This window comes from Sebastes fasciatus, chromosome 7 (genome assembly GCF_043250625.1).
Source record: "Sebastes fasciatus isolate fSebFas1 chromosome 7, fSebFas1.pri, whole genome shotgun sequence".
NCBI lineage: Eukaryota > Metazoa > Chordata > Actinopteri > Perciformes > Sebastidae > Sebastes > Sebastes fasciatus.
The window spans coordinates 12,273,741-12,299,451 of record NC_133801.1 but is presented as its reverse complement, the minus strand read 5'-3'; the positions used below and the strand labels follow the sequence as shown (position 1 = coordinate 12,299,451).

The 25,711-nt window shown below is 40.1% G+C and overlaps 1 protein-coding gene across 4 annotated transcripts in view; it reads right to left on the bottom strand.

The window, feature by feature from the left end:
* The window catches only part of kcnab1a (potassium voltage-gated channel subfamily A regulatory beta subunit 1a), a 119,939-nt gene that overhangs the window by 19,711 nt on the left and 74,517 nt on the right, over positions 1-25,711 (bottom strand). For all 4 annotated transcript variants that reach the window (XM_074641606.1, XM_074641605.1, XM_074641609.1 and 1 more), the window contains exons 2-3: positions 18,888-18,931; positions 4,981-5,018 (exon numbers count right to left, since the gene is read on the bottom strand). In XM_074641606.1, the coding sequence (XP_074497707.1) occupies positions 4,981-5,018; positions 18,888-18,931 (82 nt within the window). The remainder of the gene's footprint in view (positions 1-4,980; positions 5,019-18,887; positions 18,932-25,711) is intronic.

Below are 25,711 nucleotides of genomic sequence, written 5' to 3'. Positions count from 1 at the left end.
CTGCCATTAAAGCAAACAGAGCAGAATGAACAGAAAGAGCTGGATAATGGAGAGGTTAAAGAAAGTAGGGGGCAGTTAAGGAAAGAAAGACTCATAAAAGAGGGATGACAAAGAAAATGAACAGCATGTTCTTTCTCTAAAGTCTCTGCTGAGTGCACATATAGGAAAAAAAAATCTCTGTTGGGGCTACTGGAGGGTGATTTTCAATAAAGTGAAGGAAGGGTGGGCTGAGAGATTTTCTGCAGAGGTAAGAAAATAGATGGACGATAAAGAACAAGTTGGATGTGGATGGAAAGAGTGAGCAAGTGCAGGATGGATGAGTTAAATGAAAAGTAGCGAGAATTTAAGGAACACAGTGAGTGATTAACTTTGTGCAGGTGAGGTTAGGTGAGGTGAGGAACATGCTGAAGACAGCTATATGAAGACAGATGAAGAGACACAGACGAGCAGATAGTCAGAGACAGAGAGCCGAGACGAGTCAGCTTTTAAAGGGTGACTGTTTGGCCTTTGCTGATTGCTCATTCACAGTGAGTCTCGTAAGATACTAAAAGGTCTATCACTGTCATGGAGCGTTTTGTAGTGACATTCACAAGGTCGGGAAGTTTGTGTAGATGATGAAGCATCGCTGCTTACACAGATTTAGGACTTATTTTGAACTGAATGTGACTAATGGTCTTCAAATGGTGTGGTAATATTTGTAAAAAGGGAAGACAAACTGCTGCAGACACAATCTGTCTGTAAAACACAAACAGATGCACTGCACTCCTACCTTCACCTTCAGAAAAACACTGAGTCACGGCTAAGTTGCAGAAATACATGGGTGGCTACGCTTCAGGCTCCTGTCTTTGTTTTATTCCGGGGCACAAAAGGTGAAGGAGAATTTGATTTTCCATACATAGAGCAGACGTGATGGAAAAAAACAAACTGTTTTCTCTCTAACACAACCCGAGAATGAAGGCTGCAGTAGCCTCCCACATACTACCCACACAGCCTTGAGATGATTTCATGGCTGCGCTGCCTCCTCCCCTCCACACTCCACACATCAAAGTTAAAAAATCGACAAGACACACTTTCTTCAAATTCACTTTATGGATCCACTTTTGGCCTTTTTGAGTGAGTAAGCAATTTCAACTTTCAGCCCACCATCACTCTTGAGTGAGCTGTCTGTCTGGGAATGTGTTGCTGCCCAGACAAGGATGCAGGGAAACAAACTTAGCAGCACTTTGATGAGACATACTTTATTATGGGGGTTTATAAAAAGTTACTAATGGCTTTGTCAAAGGCATATATATATATATATATATATATATATATATATATATACATATATTAGGGATGCAAAACCGAATCATTCAATGACATACAAACCAAACCGTGGGCTTGTTGAACCGTTGCACCACTATTAAATACAGGCCTGCGAATTATTTGATAACGTAATCCTACTTGACCATTAAGTGGCCTGCTTTATTTAATGTATAAAATCAGTGTTACAGGTTCATATAATACAGAAATATACTTCATTACTATCAATCAGTCTATCTATTCATATATTTTGGAGTTCAAACACATTGGATTGTGATTCCTTATGTGCAAAACAAACCGAACCAAAACCGCAATCGATAGATAGATAGATAGATAAATGTAAAACTGAACAAATATGATATAGTTGGTTAGAAAAAATCCCTTTAAGACCAACTCCACACAATGAATTATGCCCTGGCCTTTTAAGTTTGAAAGTTTTGAGTCTGTTGTACTTCTGAACACACCCAACGATAGATAGATAGATAGATAGATAGATAGATAGATAGATAGATAGATAGATAGATTCCCGAAATCTGTGGTTGTCTGGCAACCTCACGGTGGGTGATGTCAACACTTCAAAAAGTCACTGCACTTGCCGCCACGTGGTTGTATGCCTCCGCCAACAAGTCAAGCTGCAGTTTAAATCCATGTCTGTCCACAATGTCCTCACTTCATGTTTTTATCCTTTTAGACATACAGGTATGTGTGAAATTGTTATAATTAGTATGTGAATTCTTGAGTTATGGCCAAAAACGTGTTTTGTGAGGTCACAGTGACCTTGATCTTTGACCACCAAAATCGAATCAGTTCATCCTCGAGTCCAAGAGGACGTTTGTTCCGAATTTGGAGAAATTCGCTGCAAGCGTTCCTGAGATATCACGAGCATGGAATGGACCTAAGATCACAGTGACCTTCATCTTTGCCCACCAAAATCGAATCAGTTCATCCTCGAGTCCAAGAGGACGCTTGTGGCAAAGTTGAAGAAATTCAGATATTAAAAAAAAGAGAATAGACCAGACGGACGTATGGACAACCCAAAAACATTAACACCTCTGGCCATGGCTGTCGCCGGCGCAGATGCATAAAAATTCCCTATTAGAAATGATACAAGTTAACTAAGGTAAAAGATGAGACTTTTGTTCAGTTTTTGCATGTGTGTTTGTGTAAATGTGTGTGTATTTGTGCAGCACTGACACAAATTTAATGTAGAAACTGTGTTTGTGTGCCAGAGTTGTTGTGTCTTTCTTAATGAGGACATGTAGTATATTTAGGCAGGTGCTTTTGCCAACAATGACATTGAACAGAGAGGATTCAGGACAGCGATGGACATTTTAACACAACAGAGCTGTTGAGCTTTTCACCGAATCCACCGACACCCTCTGTCTGCAGCACTGGCTTCTTGTTTTGGTTATTTTCAATGGCAATGATGCACTGTTGTGTCTCAACATTATCTTCAGAACAAACATAAAAATGTTATCTGAGCCTAAGAGCTTTTCCCGTAGGAATCTCAGCTGTTCACAACAAAGCCTGGTGGACTGTGTCTGAGTGAAACCAGTGACATTGAACTGGGGACATTCACAATAATGGAGAGAAGAGGGTTGCTAAGCTTTGAGCGTACCATGTGAGTTGATGCATCTAAGCCTTAAGGTTAGACAAATAATACTGTTACGTAAGCTTACTGTGTCCCCTGAGGTGAGCTTTGTTCTCTTCCCCCTAAGTGTCACTCTAAGTGTGTGCATATGTGCGTGTATCTGTGTGTGTGATGACCGAGGCCAAAACCCCAGCAGCAACATCAGAGCATGTTAGAGTTCATCAACATGAGTGTAAAGTACGGACACGTACACATGACGTGTCGACCCTCGGTGTGCCCTTTTTCTGTCCTATGTATCATAACATGTGAGTCAGTCCATGTCCTCCAGTCGGGAGGGTTAGCTGTAGGCTAATTGAACCTGTTAGCCAGCCAATGGTCTGATCAAGGTTAACTGTGACAACAGCTGTGTATACATTCATTTAAATAGGACCGTGAGACGGACGACTGGGAAATGTGGCTGAAACACTAAACACATTTTTTGAATCATTGATTTTTTTACAGGTTGAGTCAAACAAAAAATTGTACAGCTTGCATACAAATTACTAAAGTGGCACGAAAATCTGACTGGCCATGGTTGGACAACTGCTCCTCAAATGTTCAGCCAACTTTTTTTTGGCCAGCAGGCTCCATTTTCAAAAGCTTACTCAGTGCTGAATTTGAATTTTGCAAAAACAATTTGGCATAAATGGTCATTGGTGTGAGGTTTCTGTAGTGCCATTTCCAGGTTGTCACTTGCTCATCAGTGTTTGAACGTGAACGTGAACTTTTGTCCGTCTGAAGTGTTGGAGTTGTATCACTGTGTTCACATCAAGGAAAACAGTGTCTTACTTAAACGCCATCAACAAGCAAGACAATTTTATATGTAGTCCAAATCAAAGGACATGAACGCAAATGGTAAAGAGACCATGGGCCAGAAACTAGATGTTTACAAGAGATAACGTTTTTACAAAGTCAATTTAAAGGGATAGTTTGGGTGTTTTGAAGTGGGGTTGTATGAGGTACTTATCCATATTCAGGGTATTAACTACAGTAGATGACGGCCGGCACAACTCCAGTTTGGAGAAGCAGACAAGAGTACCGACACAAGCACTGTACTGCTGTGGACGGGGCCGGCAGCAAAACGTATTTTAGCTACCTAAAAGAAATACTCACCTAAAATAAATAATATCAATTTAAGTATATGCCATACTGTATATAGAATATTATCAGACAGCTATACAGTCTATGTTTCTGACGGGGAACTGAAGCCGTTATCTATGCTCTCGCCAAAGCAACCAGACTCCATTGAAAAAACCTGGTCTACCACTGCTCTGATCCGTTAGTTTGTTTGTGTTATTGTGTGACTTTGATAAGTTTGGATTCACCGAAGTCACACAATGACCCAAACAAACTAACCGATCAAGGCAGCGGATGACCAGCAACTACCGTGTTCTGTGAGGTAAAATTACAGGTTTTTTTCAATGGAGTCTGGTGGCTTTGGCGAGAGCATAGATGGATACAACGGCTTCAGCTAACCGTTGGAAAGGGCTGTCTGACGGCAAGGTAACTTGGTGAAAATATTCTAAATATAGCGTATGCATAAAGTGATACTGATTTCTTTAGTTGAGCCTTTCTTTCAGGTGTCTAAAATACGTTTTGGTGCCGGAATCGTCCACAGCAGTACATTGCTTTGGTTCCACGCGGTAACTCCTGTCTGCTTCTCCAAACTGGAGTTGTCCCGACCGTCATCTACTGTAGTTAATACACTGACTATGGATAGGTAGCTCATACAACCCAACTTCAAAACACCCAAACCGGCTCTTTAAGAGACCACAGAGGCAGTTTGTCTTATGTGTTGAATGGATATCCTGTGTGTTATATGTTACGAATTTTCTTGTGTGTTTAAATTTAGTGTTCAATATCAATCAAACACCTACCACAGTGTTTTCTGGGCAACATAACATCAGGTACACATGTTTATATACACAACATATTCAATACTCATCACTACCGCATATACAGTACAACAAAAATCAATCAATCAATCAATAAGTAAAAGTCCATTAAGATTAAATAAACATGCAAGATAAAGGAGAAATGTTTCATACCTCGTCTGTTATCTGTCCCCCAAATGTCACCCATGTACCTGCAGGGAGGAGAAAGACATTTCCACATTAGGAAACATTGGTTAGTGTGAGTGTGTTTGACATCCAGGTGTAAACACTGCTAATCCAAACCCAGACGAGGGAGGCTGTCAAGTTCCCTAGAGAAAAATCTGTCCTGCTCAGAGCTGCAGCTCAATACTGAAAGATCACCTTGAGTGAACGCCTGTTAGCACTTTCTGTCTTCTCTGGTGACTGTTGGCGTTTGTGACCGTCACGCATATTTGGAAGACCTTGTGTTCCCTGTCCGTATGTGTTTATGTCTGACTGTGTGTGTGTGTGTGTGTGTGTGTACACATCTGACTACATGCTTCTGATTGCCCTGCAAACAATGCTGATAAGCCAGACAAAAGGCTAAGCCACCTCAACCTGAGGAGACACTAAATCCTCTGCAGACTCCCTCTCTGCATTATGTACGGAGCTTTGTTGTGGCAGAAAACGTTTCAGATTATGTCAAAACACAGTTTTTAGCGGTCTAAAACTGTCCCAGACACGGAGACAGAGAGAGAGAGAGAGAGAGAGAGAGAGAGAGAAAGAGAAAGAGGAACACCTTTTTCTATCAGAAAAAAATGTCTGGTGCAAATGTTTAAATGCTGCGTGGCTTATGTGTGTCCTGGGAGAAAATCTGGGCTGTCTGACAAGATATGAGGCAGTCAGTGTTGCAGAACGTTTGAAATTTGGCAGGGGAGGACCAAGGACATTGTTCACCACATGAAAATTGATTACATGGCTGACGATATATTACATTTTATGAACTGTTCATGTTTTTGTAACTACAGTATATCAAACTTTATTTATACGTCATACTATAGCCTGACACTTACTGGAATTATGAGGCCATTATCAATATTTGAGAGTTAAATAATAAGCCTACATAAAGATATATATGATAACTAAGACAACCCAGTCAGTTTTTTTGTGGGCTGTCTAGATCATAAACATGTGACTCAACAAGCCATTCAGATTTGGCTCCCCTTCCTATGTCACATGCAGGCTCATTAGTATATACCACCCCCCATCTGAGTATCTCCGCCCACAGCTTGAGAACTACTGTTGCAAAGATGCACCATATTTTTCTGACCAGCCAATCAGAGCAGACTGGGTTTTTTCACAATGACATTACTTTAGTACTCAACAAGTAGAAGAAGCCTTTTAACCTTCCTTCCAGGAGTATTCATGTCTAGTGTTGAGGAGAATAATGCAACTCCTCCAGCTAATTAAGTATTTTCTATTGTGGGGATATTTATTAACTCCCTTAAGGCTGTGATTCTGCTGTCTCCCTGTTGAGTCCCTCACCCTGTGCCCCAGCGCACACAATCTCAAACAAAATCAATAGACAATTCTTCCTCTGACTCCGTTGACCTCCACAGCTTCACTGTCAGAAAACAATTGATGTACCTCAGAGACAGGCGACAATGAAACGGCACTTAACCATCTGCTCATTTCAGCAGACAGGATGTAATATGATACAACAGAGCTCATTACGCCATACATCGCAATGCCATCAACTCCGCTGAGGTTTAACTTGCAGATGCCACCCTGAGGGTAAATTGGATCTGTTGGTGCATAATGATATTATCTTAACTTAATAAGGAGCAGAAAAAAAGCTGCCGTTCTCAACATGCATCACCAGCAGAATCGTAATCGTGCTTGTTTCAGCAGAGGCGGGTGGGCGAAATAACCGTAATCGCTGGTGGAAAAAAAGTTGCTTTTAGACATTGTTAACACCAGTAACCATGGCAACATCATTAAACCTCAACTGCACCTACGCTATAGTCATTACAGATTACCCTTTTTATACAGTATGTGCATGATGTTTGCATGTATGTGTCTTTGTATGAGGCGTTCAATCAGCCCTTTCAGCTCTCTGTGTGGGGAAATTATAATCACAGCCAGCGATGACCAGTCGCAGCCCTGAGCTTTGTCTCCGAGCGGGGGGGCTCAGCATGGGATGAACTCCCTGCAGAGCTCTAATGTCAAGGCCACTGCTCTTATAGGTTCAACTGACTTTTCTGTTTGATGGAAATTAAGGCCCTGCGAACGACAAAACAGCCTCTTTTTTTACTGCCAGCTGCAAATGGAAAGCGCCGGAAGTGGCACTTGATGTTGCTATGCAACAGTGCAGTAAATCTGATAACCTTGCAGTGCTTTTTCCTAAAAATGAAGGGTGTTCAAGTCAACAGGCGAGCTCTAACTAACTCCTGACAAAGTAGCTGGTGAGTCTGTAGCATCTATATAAATCATACAAAGATATATCAGAAGGTCCTTGTTTGACTTCATTCAAATTTAAAATCACTTCACTGTCCTCAATTTTTATAGCAATGTTCTTATAACCATGCACGGCAGCTGGATTCTCGCGACATCACGAGATTACGCGAGAATCATGGAATCAAATGTCACAAGAAAATCCATCTCGTCAGGCTTCAAGTAATGCATTTGTGTCCGGCTCGCCAGACAGTAGGACAGGGGGAAAAAATCTATTCACCTATGTATCGCGATTTTCTTTTTTTTTATGATTTTGAAATCCTTTTTTAATATATTTGCTTCATTTGAGTCTATGCTGAGGTAGAAGGAAGTTTATTTATTTTATTGTTGTAGTCTGACTAACGTGATGTCATATCTGTTCCGTATCCGTCAACCAAAACAAACCGCAGCTGGCCACAACGAGGAAGTACAAAACAGCGAAGGGTCCATGTGGATACGACCTGCACCCTCACATGTTAAATTTAAAGTGGTAAACTATACACATACAGTAAAGCATGGAAACACAGATGTTGCGATAGCATCAGTTATATCAGCACTGGAGAGTATTTCTTCTTTTAAAGAAGAGCAAAGTACGGCACTGAACGAAGAAAGTACGGCAATGTTTTGGCCTTCAGTTAGTTTCTCTTCTGTCAGTTTGATTGACGGATGGTTCATCCAATCACCTGCCAAGTAATTTTTGAAAGTGCTTGCCCTTTTCCAAACAGTTTCCAATGACGGCTTCTCAGATAGTTCTGTGAAACAAACCCTCTGACAGGGTTAGGTTAATGTTTTTCTACTTTCATATTTTCCCATCATGGTGATATTTCTGCCCTGTATCCACACACGTCAAGCACTTCAATTGAGATGTCTAAAGAAACAAGACAAAACCGACATGAGCCCAACCATACAAGGCAGAAACGTAGGAGGGAAGAAGTGAAAGGGAAAGAAAAAGAGGAGAATGAGGAGTGATAAAATGATGAAATAGAGTTGTAGATTTGGCAAGAGGTGTCATTTATTTGTTGTGAATCCTTTTAACCTGATTCTTCAGTCTCCAGTCTGTGTGCCTGGCAGCCTGATAGATGGCACACATTTAGATGAAACATATCTCTCTGGTGTCTCAGTTTAACTGACCTCCTCCTAACTCTCTTTTTCAGCATTTTTCAGCTCGTCTGCCTACGGACAGAAAGGCTGAGTCATATCCTTTTGTTGGATTAATTTCCAGCTCCAATAAAAAGGCACAGTAGGTACATCTCTAAATTGGTATAGGTTTATCCAGACGAGAGACACAAAAAGGCAAATCATAGTTGAACTTGGCTTATATATGGAAAACTATACACATTTTGAACTATTCAAGGAGCAATTATTAATGAATTATATGTTATAATAAATGAATCATTTATACAATAATGATTTTTTTTTTCTTGCCTCTATTTGATAGCTAACATTATAAAATTAGACAGGAAACATGGGGCGAAAGGCCACCGGCTGATGTCAAACCAAGGAGATCTTGGTTTCCACTAGACCACCAGCATGCCCCATTATTATTAAATTAAAGTATTTCAGTATTTAAATCTCTTCTAGGGAAAGAAAAGTCACAAAGTTTTGTCTTGTCTTGAAAGGATCAGAGCAAACTGGTTTCGCCAGCGTTTGAGTTAAAGCGTGAAGATCCTGCATGCCACCTTATATTTTTGTAGAGGAAAACTCTCACACATGCCATCCTTTGCACCTATTTTCAGTTCTGTTGCGTGCCCTTGTCTCCTTACAGCCTCTTCAAGTTGCATTGATTATTCTACTTGAATCGCCTTCGTCTATACTGTTATATCTACATCTGTCTCGTCTACTCCTTCAGGCAGTGGCCTACCTTTACAATGCAAAACAGCACCAAAACAATATGTTTCTGTTATTTCTTGACATAATAGTAGAAAGAGTGCTTTTGAAAACAGAATCACAACATTCAGCCTCACAAATGATCAAAGTTTGATCTATTTCTTTCTGACAAAATGTCAACAGAAACTGAAAATAATAAGCTTTAGTATTTGTTGCAAAGCTTTTGCATTTAGTTGCATCATATGAACACTTGTTCATATTGTTGCGTCCACACGCCGTACGATTCTACAGATGATCAACCACAATCATCAGTCCAGTGTTTGCCACCCATTCACCCCGACCTCTTCCCCATGCGAACTATCATTACAAATGCATTTGTGATACGTCAAAAACAAACGTAATCCGCGATAAAATATGTTTCCCTTGAAACGTAATTCACAATACAGTTTCATTGTATGGGAAAGTAATTTTTAGGAGGCAGGGCTGGAAAGTGACACCCAAGGTTGTCTGCTCCCCTTAGTGTAGTACTGCGAGGATATGTAATGGCATTAGGATGCTGAGCCACACAGCCGTAGATTTGACAGATACAGATGAGAAGAAAGCAAGCGCTGTAAAAGTAGTGGGAAAGACCCTATAAATTACATGTTGGTCCACTCGGTATCTCTCTTACAGAAGTACCACAGTGGCAACACGCTGAGGTCCATCCTCTTGCGGTCTTCTCTACACCGCAGGATTTTCTGAAAGAACCATTTTTAGAATTCATCAATCAATACCACCGCAGCAGTGCAGCGATTCAGGAGCTGGATAAGGACCTGGACAGGATGTGGAGTGAGAAAAAAAGTTCTGGGTTCACAGAATTGCTTACGGTATGGTTCAGATAATGCTGATTGCGAACTTCTGCATTGACTCTTTTTGTTTCGCCAGCCAATTAAAATGGGTTTGCACACAAACGCTCTGTTTTTCCCATTTTTCCCAACCACTTAGCATCGTTGGAACCAGTGTGTGTGCTGACAGCCCCACTGCACACCTCCCTGCGGTCAGTCTTTCATCAGGGAATGAAGAAATAGTGAATTAACCGCAGCAGCAGGAGACTGCCTGAGAGGTCACGATGACTTCATTAATCACTTCACTTTATCAATTAATCCATCATCCAGGCCTCTCTCCTGGGATAATCAGTTTTTTATAAATCGGTTCAGTTACAATTATTTTTTTACTTTGTAGAAAGAGAATGTCGTTACACAGTTTGTGACATTTTCAGATGCATGTAACTGATATCAAATTGTGTTCAGCTGGAATGTGAAATTAACTTTTTTATTGTTAGTGGAAATAAGTGATATTGAAATGACTCAGAGTTTGGCTATTACGCTAATAAACAAGATTGAATTCAGAGTGAGTATGTGAGAGGTTTCTGCTGTCGTCAAAAAGAGGGAGTAGTACTTTACTATAAGTTCATAGCCTGTATATAAGAAGTGGACGTAGTCACTGTGACGTCACCCATTGGTTTGTGGACTGTTGTTTTGAAGCCTCGATGTCATTTTGCCTGTTGCCATCTTGGCTTTTTGCAACAAGATGGTGGAGCTAAGTACAACCGAACGCTGAATAAGACATTTTTAGGCATCCAAAATGTTATAATTAACCTTCATGAACTATAAACACACTGTGAAAAGGTTAAAGTAGTAATGTCACTTCTGCTCATGTAGAAAATATATAAAACAAATCAAGTCTGTCATGACTATAAATTGTTCTCATTAAAATATAAAAACAACATACTAACTCTCTCTTCATTATTATTACAATAAATATTATTAATAAATGATTATACTGCAATACTGTTTTTGTAAACATTTGTTTTGTATAAGTGTTTTTCCTGTACTGTTATAAAAAGTTATATGTGACATACAATACTATGACTTTTTTCGACATACTGTGACTTTTTGAAGAAGACTTGAAACTAGTGATTGAGACCATAAACTCATGTTTACAATGTTTACGGAGGTAATAAATCAAGTTAGAAGTAGGCTCATTTTCTCATAGACTTCTATGCAATCAGACTTCTTTTTGCAACCAGAGGAGTCGCCCCCTGCTGGCTATTAGAAAGAATGCAAGATTAAGGCACTTCAGCATTGGCTTCACTTCTCAGACTCGGAGGTTGTCCACTGTATATGGTGTTCTGTATTACTGTATTATTATATAAGGCTAGTTTATAGGAAATGCATCTTATTTGCTTATACATGATAACAATATATCATCTGCAAATGTCAAATGTTTTTCTTTTACCTGCTGTACGGCAAACTGTGTGTGTGTGTGTGTGTGTGTGTGTGTGTGTGTGTGTGTGTGTGTGTGTGTGTGTGTGCCCTCTTGATCTTGCCCGAGCACAGAGCTAATCTCTATCCAACCTCTTTAAACCAAATAACAAGTTGCTCGTACCAGCAGCTGGGGAGAGCAATACCCACAGGGACAGAGGAAGCAAAAAACAAGGGAGAGGAAGAGTCGGGAGACAGAGGGGAGGGAAAGGTGAGTGGAAGAGTGAAATAAACAAGACAGGAAGGAAACAACTTCTCTTGTTTCAATTTCTGTTATCTCTTAAATGTCTCAGTGTTTACTATTCCTGGCATTAAAGTGAGGAGTTAAGGATGACTTTAGATAAAGATGGAGGAAGGAGAACATGATGGATCACAGAGGATGAGAGAGAAAGCTCAGTTCGTAGAGTGTAAGAGGTAGAGACTGTCAGGATAAGATGCAAAACTACCGAGGCAGGAGTCACATCTTTCCTCTTAATTCTCCCCGTTCACATCTCCTCACCCCTCCCTCCGTCCTGCTGGGATAATGATGGTGTGTGTGTGGAATACTAATTAATCTGCCTGTTCAGATTATCTCCTACATTAGCACACAGCAAATTAACCCAACACAAAGCCATCAGTAAGAAAACCGCTCTTTAAATTCCCCCTGAATCTTGAATTAATACTGCTCTTAATTCCTCAGCTACGCACATTTAATGTGTGTATTTGAGTTATAAATATGGGAGTTAAATATGTCGGGGATTATATTTCTCTCTTTTAAAAGGGTGAAGAATAAATGTAGCCAACTAGAAAATGATCTGGTACACTGAGCATTATAGTAGACTGAAAAGAAAGTCAATTTAAATTTAAAATCAACAGCAAGAAGTTGACAACAGAGGAAAGCATTAACTATGCATATGATCATTTCTTCAACTAGAGCCTTATAAATGGTTATTCAGCTGATGGCTCAAAACTGTATCTACTGACAAAGTCATGTGTTTTTCATATTGCGCAGCTCATAAAACACATTTAAGTTGTAATGGTTCATTTCATACACTTTTTGAAAATGAATTGTAAAATGATCTAAGAAATAGGAAAGTAATGGTGCCAGAAAAAAAAACATATAAGATTCAATTTGCGTTCCTACCTTTACACACAATGCCTTACATACATGGATTTGATTAAAGATCAGAGTTTCACCATCACTGCCTTATTGCTCAAGAGCACTTCAGCAGTGTTGGTCTGCATTATAAATGCTGTAGCAATCATTAATAGCTTTCCCCGTAGCAACAAAGTGCAGTAGATGTTAGCCAGCCACTCCATATCAAGGTCAATCTGCTGCTTTATTGTTACATAACGTTTTTCTAGAACACATCTTGGTTTCCGGCCAAGTCTCAAAGTTTTAAAAGCAGCCCTGGGTCTTAAGTCAGAGTGCAGTTGTAATCCAGCGGAGCAAAGATAATACCACTCCAAATTACATTTTTAGCTATTTTCACAAACAACTGACCTAAAGTGGCAGTTAAAAAACAAACTTAGAAACAGCATCTTCTTTGTATGACGTGTGGAAATAGGATGTGGGAATTCCGAACAGCAATTAATGTTGAATGTCTGTGAAAAAGAGGTCTTCGACCGATCACACCATTATGTAAATGAAGCCGGTGCTGGTGCGACGGCGTTTCTCTCAGGGCATCATCATCATGCAGTTGCAGATTGGCTCTTGTGTGACTCCTGTGACAGTTACATCTTCTCCAGGCTGTGGTTCACACACAAACCAGCGACAAATGGAGACAAATGACTGAATCACAATTTAACATGACTACCAGCCGCGACAGCGTGTGGCTGGTATTGTTTTCACCTTGTGAGTCTGTGTGCATGTCACATAGACTGTATACAATGACGGACGACACGTCGCCACTTCCTCCCACTGTACAGAAGTGAAGCCAAAATATACGGATACGGGAGCTGCCATCATGAGATGTTGACGTCATTTGGAGCCTGAGTCTGCGCAGTAGTGATCGAGCGGAGGAGCCACGGTATTGAGGTCACCCACCCGAACCAATCGTGAGCCGAGCACAGCCGCTGCTTGTCAGCGAGAGAAAGCCACCAGGGGGCGATCAAGATGTTTTGGCTTCACTTTTGGAGAGCTGTCATGTCGTCCATCTTTATATACAGTCTTTGGAGTGTCATCATGGCAAAATGTGGTCCTGGAGACAACTACTGTAACGGGAACTACCACAGAGACGGTTTTGAGTACTGTCAGGTGTTTATATTTCTGTCTGTGGACAGTTTTGTCATCGCAATAGCTTGCAAGATGCAGTCACAAATCTTTACAGGTGTGTAGTTGAGATCAAATTGAAGGCCGAGTGTGAAGATGGGTGTGGTCCAAGCAAGGGCACCAGAAATAGGGGGGTAGGAAGTGAAAAAGGGGCCATTGGCTCCTGGCACAATTTGGCGCAAAATATCCTCATGTATTTTATCTTACGCAAAGTTATATTCTCTCTTTTCTCTAGTTGAATGTGTGTTGTATTTCTTTCAGGCAGGTATATGAGTGTGTTTGTTTTACTCAATTTTGCTGTAAAATGAAGGTACAAATGTGAGAAGATATGCACACATGGCACACACACACATACACACACTACACCCTCATATATCTTGGCACTGTTCCTTGAAGTTCAACAGTGGAACACCATTTAGCATCCTGCTCTTTGCCCCTTCGCTTCCTCCTCTCCCCCGCCAGCATCATGTCCGCCCTGGGCGCAGCATGTGGCAGGCAGCTGGCATTATGTTGACCTTTTCTGCGCCGTGAAGCTCAGCCAGTTTGAGTCAGACCTCTCAGTCTACCGTGAACCACCTGGGGCAGCAGCGCTCAGAGCTGTCCTCAGAGCCAGACATTACATCCTGAAAAACTACAGTTCTACATGGCACCAAAAGGCTACTTCGTGTGCGGTCTACCACTGGAACTAAAGTTTCAATCAACCACTGACTTTAAAATGCCCATCAGGTCAGGCCTGTCAAAGTCAAAATAAAAACAGAAATTAGCCACCGTGCTATTCAGTGATATTTAATGTCAAGCATCACAAATGGTGCATGTATCACACAATGATAAAACAGCAGGTATCTTGAGTGAAATGTGGTGATTGAGATTAGCTGGTAAAGAGAGGAGCTGGAGCAGCTGAAAACTGAGAAAACTAGGCCATGTTGAAATTCATGCAAGAAGGCTGCCTCCATATGAGCAAATATGAGGAAGCTTAGTCAGCAGAAGTACAACTTGGAGATTTGTAGCAGTTTTGGGGAGATGCACAGGTGTTACTGAAAAGACCATGAGGCAGCTTAAAGTTGGGAGTGTTGACAATTATAATCAAACACAGACTAAAGCAGCACTAGAAGTGTGAATCTTCACTGGCCTCAGGATTCGATTACAAATCACCCCTCAACGATTCTTGATGCATCTGAATGTATTGCATTTAATTTTCTATATTACTGCACTTGGCTACTTTCATCAATTATTACAAGCAGTCAGATAAATCTGAACTCTTTATTTAGAAAGTGTTTCAAAAATTAGACTACAACAGTCTATAATATATAAAGCTGCATCTTTTCAGTATCTGTGTGACTCACCTCAGTACATAAACATTGTAAAAACAAAACATAGATTCTTCTGCAGTGCATTACAAGAGCAAATGAGGTTTTCCCATTGTAGCTCTAAGACAGGACACTTCCTGAAAGCATATTGCATTTTACACTGCAGAAATTAGCCTAGCGGACTTTTCCTCGCTCATAGCTCTTCTTCTCTTACTTGTTTTAAGTCACTGCATTTCCCGACAGAACAACACCACGGTTGAATTTCAGTCAGCACGTTTTTTCAGCCTATCTTTGTTGAAACAGAGCAGCTAATATTCATAGCGAGAGCAACAAGTTAGTGGACTGCCGAGTGATTGAATGCCGTCTCTCTGCTCAGCGCAGATCAAAGGAGAGGAGAGAAACTAGCACGACAGTAAATGACAGCAACACGCAGTAAAGACTCACACACTGAGCTGAAATGAAACGAGTGCACATAAATTAAGTAAATAACATATTTTGTTTCTTTCTTTCAGGGTAGGCAGGCCCAAGGCAATGGTAGAGAAACAGTTTCCAAACTCCCGATTATGTTCCGTCACTGCATCGATGCAGAATCGTCCGCATCGCGATGCATCTTAGAATCGAGAAATTTTCACCCTCTGTTCTTTACAGTTCGACCCTCTCATCGGATGACGAAAAAATGGAAGAAACCTCATGAAGAGTGACAGAGGAGGGATCCCTCTCCCAGGATGGACAGACGTGCAATAGATGTCGTGTGTACAGAGTAACAACAGCATGTTAAAACCAAAGCCAGAGCAGGTACAGGAAAAATGATCATCTTCTTGTACATGATATCACTTCCCCTTCTCTGACCAAAACACTGTGCCTTACAAGACTGGCGCATCGTCTGTTTGTGGACGCTGTACAAAACATCCTGGTGAAGGTCGGCCTCTCTAAGCCGGCTAAAGCTCCTGTCCCGTGAGAAGTGGAAGTTTTGATCCGATTTACAGGACGCTGGCTGATCTGAGTCCTCGAGGGCTTCTGTGCAGGGAGAAGGGTAAAGAAAGTGTTTTATCTAATCCAGAGAATCCTGCAGGTACGGAAGTACTACTAACAGTACCTCTTCACATGTTCGACTCCTGATTGGGATTCAAGTCATGATTTTTCAAACTTTATAGGTTTATGCAAATTATATTATCTTATCAAAGGGAAAACAATTCTGTAGCAATGTGTGTAAAAGTGTAGAATTAACAAATAGTAAGTACTTTGTTGGTCAAAATAATTTAAGTTACCGTTTGGGCCAAACTCTAATTTCCTTTGCTAACAACTAAATATGATTTCCGAGATGTGGACTCTCAAGAAGATTATGACTTATTTATGAATGATATCAGCTACTATAATTGAAAGAGTGTGTGCAGTTTCACTGTTTTTTTCCACAAGAAATTGGATAATGAAAACTGATAAATATTAAAACTTCTGCGAAACTGAGTTGGTGTTGACTTACATTTTCTCTCAAACTTCAAAAGCTGGACTCTGATGTATAAATTAACCACATATCTCATTCTGTGTTTACGTATTCTGATTGACAGTCAAGCCAGGAACCTAAAATCCTGGTGCTTGGATACAACTCAGAAGAAAATAAGTCTGAATAATTGAATCGTCGAATTTTTAGCTAATCAAACGGGAACTATTGTTCAATTAAATATATGACAATTTCAAAACTTTTACTTCTATAGTTCTATATTATTAACAGATATACACACATTATTACGATGCTAAATGATTCAGTGAATCATCACTGATCAGTAAAGTTTGATCAGTCAGTGTTTTCACCAGATTTTGTTTCCTTTTCCTGTGATCAAGGTGATTCTGAGGAATTGATCAGCCAATCAAAAGCCTTGTTTGGTTGACTAACATGAATAAACACATATTTTTAAAGAAACAATCCAACACTGCTCGGTTTCAAGCCCTGCAGTGTGTAAGTTTTCTACTTTGAAAGATTGTAGAGACTGTGCGGTGACTTTACAGTAATGCTCATGTTTTAATTACAGTAATATTTTTCCTTTACAATGGTGAATTTGCAGAAACGTTATCAACTTTTATAATCTCGCAGGCCTAGATACAGTGAATGCATATACTGGCACAGGTGTATAGTCAACGTATCCTTATACAACGGTTCGTGTGATATCTTATAAAAAAGTTATTCTTCAGTTTTCGTGCGTTTTCCTATGAATGTCCAGCAACACGTGGCAATTTACGCTGATTACATGCACACAGTCTTTTCAAAATAAACTTCCGTCTTCACAGGAAACCACTTAGTTAGGTTTAGGCTACAAAACTACTTAGTTAGGTTTAGGAAAAGATGGTTTAGGTTAAAATAACTCCGGAAGTAGTGTAACTCAAGTACAGAAGTTACCAGGGGTGTCACAATTCTCCAGATCCATTCGATTTGACTTTCGATTTTTAAGGCCATGATTTGATTCAATTTTAGATTTAAACATGGCATTGTTGGACTATGGAGACTTGATTCGTAAAGATCAACAGATCTTTGGCAAATGCCCTGACAACTGTCATTTACACTTTCAAATTATTCTTTAAAGAGAGAACTGAACTCCCTTTTTATTTAGAAAGTTTTTCAAAAATTAGACTACAACAGTCTACAATATAAAAAGCTGCATCTTTTCAATATCAGTATCTGTGTGACCCACCTCAGAATATAAACATTACAAAAACAATCATAAATCCTTCTGCAGTGCATTAGAATGTGCTGTAATTTACAAAAATACAGTATTATTGTTATTTACTTTTGCACTCGTTTCTCTCCTCTCTTTTTTCCCCCTCTCTCTCCTCTGATTGCTGTTTGTCACCGAGGGCAGAGGCTGAGCTTTGGACACAGTTTGTGTGCGCTGAGAGACATTACTCTGCGGATCCTGCTTTTGATTTCCATGGTCAGGATCGGAAGCTAAATTCGATCAATTTCCAATTTAGAATCAAAATCGTGACACCCCTAGTTATGTGACAAATAAATCAATGTTAACTTCTGGTTTCACACATTATTTTCTAACCCACCGATCCACTCCGACCTCCTCCCTACACAGCGTTTATCGCTCTTTATACTTCCTGGTTCACAGTTACGTTGGTTACATACAAATTGATTCCATGGGATGTATACAAATGACAGTGTATCACTTTTCGTAGGTATAGCTATGAACGGTGTATGAGAACAGCCTTGAATAGTACACTAGCATTTATCCTCCTAGCTCCTATATCATTTTCCAGCTCTGTATGAGAGAGCAGGAACACGTAAACACACACACACACACAATCCTCTGTTGTTGTTTGAGAGCTCTCCATGGTGACAGATATAGGTATGCTGGGGTGGGTGTGTATGTTGTCTTCTACCCACTCTAATGCTATATATTGAAGCTGAAATGCGGTTTTGTTTGACTCTCTTGTATGAGAAGAAGTGAAGGATTTTTTATATGGCAACACACGCAAAGACACACACTCTCTGGTCTATACCTCCTCTGGAAGAATACCAGGTATGTATGTATGTATGTTGTATGTTGTATGTTGTATGTGTATGTGTGTATGTGTGTTTGTGTGTGTGTGTGAGACCATTTGAACCAGGATGTAGGGGAATTATATCACCACAGTTGATTTGTTGGTTTAATAAGAAAACAGGCTGAACTTAATAGTTCAATTCCCAACCCAATTCTGAATTTAATGTTGTTTGTTTGACTTTTGCCAAGTCTTAACAAAGGGAATTAACTAAGTAATACACTACACATATTCTACAGAATAAACAGATTCATTTTTTAAAGATGATCTCTTTTTTGTTGTTGTTATATTATTTGTTTAGTCCGTGTAATTGGTGTTGTTGTTTGCTAAGTGAGGCCTGAGGGAGGAATGCATTATGGGTAGTGAAGCCGAGAGTCTACTCACCGAGTCCTAAGCAAGATACTCTGAGTCCTGACTTTCCAAGGTTCCTGCAAAAACAGAAAAAAGGGGAATCACATCTCTTGTACATGCACAAATAAATGTACATATTTAACTAAATAAGTTAAAAGATCTTATAATCCTAACAGAAGATCAGTATTGATGGTTTTGGATCAATTTTGGTGACATGGACACTATTAAATAATACGAATCAGCTATCAATCTAACTCTACCTTAGAGACATTTCAATCTGTATTAGATGAGTGTATCCATCACGGTGTCAAGGAGACTGACAGTCAAGCGAATAACAGGCAGGCCTTTAATTTTCACAAGAGGCTGGATGTGGCTTCGCTTCAGATTATCACATGACAGCTTGACAGTTCTTCTGATTTCTCTATGACAGGAAATTGAATTTCACTCTCCCAGACCTCCAGGTAGACACTCTGACACTGTCAACCTCCCACCATGTGTAAATAAATAGGTGTGTGTACGTATTTGAGGAAGCATCAGAGTGAAATGAAATGGTTTTCAGCCCTTTAATGTTATTTTCCAGTCAGCCGGGAGGAGAACAAACAGCCAATAACAGGATGATGGAGAGAGAAACCGGACGAGAGGAAGACAGACTAATGACAAAACATCAACACTGAATGGAAAACATTAATCAAAACAGAGCATGCAGTAGTGAAAAATGTCAATAAAAAAGGAAGCTACTAATGGTTTGCTACAGGATGGAGATGAAGCGTGTTTGTGAGAGTGTGCTTGTGTGTGCTATAGATATTGAATGCATCTTATTAGCTTGCTAGCAGCCTCATTAGCTGTGTCATTAACACCACACACAATCCCCAGATATACACAGCATTTGGTCTGTCCTTCATTAAATCCACACCTGCCTTTGCAACCTCATTGACCCACAAAATCAAGGACATGCTGACTGTAGTGTCTATAGTGGTTCAGGTCATTGCCCCTTTACCCTGTTCAGCTAAGGGTCCCCTCTGGAGTGAATAAATAAATAACTAGAAAAGTGCACTCAGTCAGTAGAGAGTGCAGATCAGATCAGGTGTGTCTCCCTCTACCCTTCAAAACAAAGAAGAGATGAATCTCATTAAATTGTCCCTCTCTGGTCCCTAACAGTGAAGATGGCGGCGAAGATAGCAAAAACAGGGATTTATTCATCTCGTATCGTGCCTAACTTTAGTGGATCATGACATATTACGTATGAAATTAATCTGCAGATGCTCTGGTTCAAAATGAGACTAAACTTTTCTATGAAAGTCAGTTTTTGAGCCACAACAAAGGCCAAAATGTGGCCTGCAACAAACTATAGGCAAGACTTGTACATCACCTACCGGTCGGTTAAGAGGAACGAGGAGTCAGTAGTCAATGACCGTATAAAACAGACAATAAAAAAGGTTTTTCAAAAATTGTGAATCATCACAACCACAAGAGCATACAGTCATAAATGAGCACAAAAATGTTAGGCTGATGGGTCCAACAGTGTGGGAGATTAGCCGTGGACAGACAGACAGATACACGCACGCATACAAACGACCGAGCGCATGATCTCCCCGGAGATAATTATTATGATTATAATTATTACCTGTACTGTTGTTGCAGCTGTTGCTATTATTACTGTGACCATGTCTATTATATTTACCCATTTAAGTTGATATGGCTAACATGTTAGCACATAGTATTACACATCTAGTAGACACCACCAACATTAACGTCCATTTGGAGTCCAGTATTTTTCCAATGTTCACTATCCTACTAGCTCTGTTTTTGTTTCTACCAACTCCTGAAGGATATATCTGGCTCTGTAGCTGCTAAATGCTCCACTATGTTCACCAGCTAGCTGTAAACTTTATACTGGAGTTTACAGAGCTTTTTCAGTAAAAACAGACAACTACTGCACCTGAAAATGATGCTGAAGACAACAGTGAAAGTGAGTCAAAACAGCAAAGTTGCGGGCCGTAAGAAAACAAAACAATGAGCTAAAAGACACTCAGTCTCAGATTACAGTTAAATAACAGAGGTTGTCCTTCCTGTCTGTTCCACTGCTTTGGGTAGACTGGCAGATCCCCGCCATGTCCAATCAAGCATGAGGAACAGTTATTGTCCTGTCATGTCAGCTTCCAGAGAGCGTGTCCATGGACTGATGACTAAACCGAGGCTACAGGACACGCACGCACACACGCACTCACAAGCACACTTTTAAAACAGACCTCTGAGTTCTGAGCAGGTGCAAAGCTAAAAACCACTGCTCTAATTCATCAGCTGGTGGCACAGTTTAGATTATTGTATGTCTGCACTTTCCCACTTGCTCAGGAACCTTCTTTAGAGAGGAAACTTGAGAATTGATCTCAAATTAAAATCCACGTCATCATTTTTATTTCAAAACTTGTGTGCTATTTTTATCGCACTTTAAGAAGTGGACAGTACAAAAAGGAAACTTCTGTGCTCCACACTGTGTTCAACAGTCATGATATACTTACAGTATGTCACAGTTAAGGTTTGTACAACTCATAAAACAAGTAAAGCATGACACGAAAAACTACATTACTACAAAAAAATACATTTTTATCTGGATGAAATGCAGAAAACTAAACATCCCATTTGTGTCTCTAGTCTTGCTGTGTATAGTTACATGTTGTTGTGTTTCCAAAAAGTCCCAAATTAATTTCTGGAAATACTGTTTTGCTTATCACATCTTAACATTATCAACACTTTGAATACCAGATCCAATAGTTCACAGTTTGAAGTACCTGCAGAGAGGGTTGTATCCTTAACACAAACTGATGGAAATGCACAGATTAATTTGGCTTTAAAACCTTTGCTAACTCTATTATAAAGTTAATTTCCCACATTTTAAGTCTCTCTAGGTTTGTAATAAAAACATATACTCATACGAACAGTTCGTATACGATATCTTAAAAAAGTTATACCTAATTTTTCATGCCTTCTGCAACGAATATCCAGCAACACGTGTCAAATTTTGCACGTTACATACATACAGTCTTTTCAAATTAACTTCCGTCTATGAAAACAACTTCCTTAGGTTGCTTTACTTAAGTATGGAAGTTACGTGACAAATAAATCCAAGTTGACTTCTGGTTTCACACAGGATGCAAACACCGGCATCCTGGGCGAAAGTCTGGTGTTTTTAGACCTGATCTCCTGCCTACGCTGCGTTTGTCACTCTTTATACTTCCAGGTTCTCAATTACATGGATTACATACAAATTGATTTTCTCGGATAAATACGCATTACAGTGCATTACTTTTCGCAGGTATAGCTACGGACGGTGAATGAGAATAGCCTGATTAAAAACCAGGCAAGGCCTCATCAAAAGCAGCAGATTTAAAGGCTCAGCTTGTGGATTGATTGAAGAGTACATTATTATCAGTTGTCAGCAATCTTTCATTTTTGCTCACCTGTCAAAACAACTTTGGTTATGCATTGCTGACATGTCACCTTTATATCCTTCAATATCAGAATAGTTAATTATGTATAAAAATCAAGCCACCCTCAGAAAATCGATTCTGGATGATGCATTAGATCCTCTGATACCTACAACATTTCCACTAAGGACACTGGACATTTTGGACAAGGTTCTCTTGAACAACAAGTAACAGGAGTTGCTTTTGCTCAGCAGAACCAGCACCCAGAATATGGTTTAAGCATCGTTCGGCATGTGTGCTTTATCCCACTGCATCATGGTTCTAGCTTTGATTTCAACAGTTGTTATTTCTGTATGTGTGTGTGTTCCTCTCATGTTTGCAAGGGTTTCCTTCCACAGTCTATGTCCAAAACTTGATGTCTGATGTCAGTGAATGTGAGTGACTGACACTTTGTGTGCAGCATAAATCTTGTTGTCTTTCACCAAATATTCCCAGGACCACACTCCAGCCCTCCCAGTGACACTGAACAGGAATGAACAGGTAAAAAAAAGCATAAATAAAAGTTATGTGCGGTTGCTTTTCTTGCCCAATGTTTTAAAAAGTTTAAAGTACAAGTCTGCCAAGTCAGGGCAATCTTTTGAATTTAGATCGTGGGGACGAGAAGCGCTGAGTCAGGCATTGGATGCCCTGCAGGCGATTAATGATGATGTCGCTGTTCCCCGGCCATGGTCATGAATGATTACAATACCAGAGACCTCTATTTCAGGCCTAAAGAGAAAAGCTTGGCTGGAGCCAGAGCAGAGCACAGACAGATCACCTATCAGAGCAAAAAACTGCACACTGTGATGAGTGATCTGACAACCAGCAATTCATTCAGACAGAACACTTTTGTTGCAAATGGAGTGATGGTGGGTTGAGTTTCTAGCTACAGGACATTTATATCCGGGTATACTTTCTTTTGTTCACTGTTTCAGGGATTTTAAAAAAAGTTCAAGTTCCAAAAAAAAAGTTTGAAAAAAAAAAAACGCGGCCGGCCCGACTATGTCAAGCACGGAGAAACTCTGATTACAACACACACAGAGGGTCTTCATTCTCTGCTCATGTAGACATTACTCCTCTATATCTATAGCAAGTAGTTGTTTGATGCTATATTAATGCTCTGAATATCAAATTAAGCACTTTCAATTATTGCATATTTTAATGAGTTTGCCTACCCAATTGTAAACATGTAGTGAATTATTGTGAAAGAAAATCAGGCTTCTTGTGCGTTTTAGCCCAAAGTCCATAGATAGCTATTGATATTTAAAACCTATTCCTGACCGATCAGAACTTTTGTAATTAAGAATCATGTGGTGTATACAGAAAATGCAGCGCTTGGACTTGCTTAATAATCCCTAAATTGCTGCCAACGGTGTTTTCCGAAGAAGCCCGTCTAATGAAGATGAGGATGTTGCCTGTGCAATAAATGCAATTTGATTTTGTCATCAATTATTTTGCTAATATTTGTCAAACACTAAAGACAACTCTCCGCTCTCTACTCGGCAGGACACAACCTCTCAGCTGACCACGCGCACACACATTCATATAGACTCTAGAGCATGTGGGGGCAGGACTGATACAGGCAGACAGGAATGTTTCTCTATCATCATGCTCGCAAAAATTAATATAATAAAGTAGCCGGCTGGACGCAAATGAGGAAAGATCTGCTGTTTGACTTATGTTGACTGAAGTAATAAAGGAACAAATGAACTTTTCTCAGTTGAGCTCGGTTGGCTCGGATACTGCTGAACCTACACAATGCATCCCCTCATTTAGCTTTCACGGGGATGGATTGTGAGATAGATGGAAAAAACGGCAGTGAAGAGGATAATAGACGGAGAGAGAGATTGAGAGAATGATGCAGGGAAGAAGAAAATAAGATTTCCCCACTTGGGAGATGAAGTGAGAAAGTGATCTTCTCCCTCATTTAAAACCCCTTTCAAATGGCTCCTCATAGATATGCAAACGCTTATAGCCACACACATAAATAACCTAAACCCCACCACTAAACACACACACAGGCTAATACAGCCGTCCTCGCCCATCAAATATTTATTGAAATATGAACCCCCCGTGGCCGCTTTTCCAAACAGATCTACCATAACAAGCCTTCCTCATCAATGAGGCTATTCATCTCCACTTAAACATGTCTTCATTTGCCTGATGATGGACAGTAATGACTTTCTATAATACCCACAGTACTATGGCAATATTATCCTCTCTTCATCTGCCAAAACACTGTCTCTCTGTCTCTTTCTCTCTCCTGCATGTCAACAGCCATCGCCACAGATCTGTCACTGATTCACCCATTACCTCCTCCACTATATAGCGGAGGAGGGGGGGGGGGCTGCTCAGTATTCAGGAAGAGAAAAAAATAGGTTATGCTTCAAATCTTGTTTTAAACTAGTTTTTACTAGACAGTTGGGGTGTAATTGACCAAGAAGTCACATTATAAGTTAGAGCATCCCCTCTAAAGTTGTCAAAAGGCTTTGCTGTTAAGAGTTGAATTGCCTTTTTCCTCATTTATCAATCTCATCATAAGATTAATGGCTCACATGTTCATTAAGGCACTTTAAAAGACTGTGACTGGTGAGTTTATGTTTATTACTTGCACTAAACTGATTCACTTTAATATTCAATTTAGAGTCAACACAGAAGGACTCAAGCTGGTCAGCTGGTTCGAATTTACTTTATAGTAACCTCTAAAAGAAAAGAGCCCTGGACACTTTATTTGAATGAAAACTAACCATAGACTGTATATAAGAAGTGGACGTAGTCACCATGACATCCCCCATTGGTTAGTGGACTTAGAGCACTTTCTCTTAGACTTCTATACAATCAGACTTCTTTTTACAACCAGAGGAGTCGCCCCCTGCTGGCTGTTAGAAAAAAGTTTTAGGCACTTCCACATTGGCTTCGCGCTTTGTCCCACTGAAACAAACACAGTACCGAAATATTTCCTACTTGGCTGCCCTTGTAAGTATAGAAAATATTGGCGAGTGTTTTATTTCTGGGTGTACTTTTCCTTTAATGATTGTGTGGATGCCCTCCAGAGGAATTGGTTTCACTTTTGTGGCTAATTTGAAAAAGAACACTGAATTGCTGTTTACGATGCGGGAAAAACAGTTATAAGCCACAAGAGACCGCCTGACACACTTCTCTGTCGAGTGTAAAACTGTCCCTGTGTGTGTGTGTTTGTGTGTGTGTGTATCAGAGAGTGAATGAGACGGGGGTAAAAGAGGACAAAGCAGGAGTGCATGAAGGCCACCTGAGCTCCAGATAATGTGGGTTACAATGTTACAGTAATCACCCAAATTCTGGCACACACTTCACTCGTCTATGGTGACACTTCACACTTCATGGAGACAACAGCAGTTACCGCCTCACGTTTAT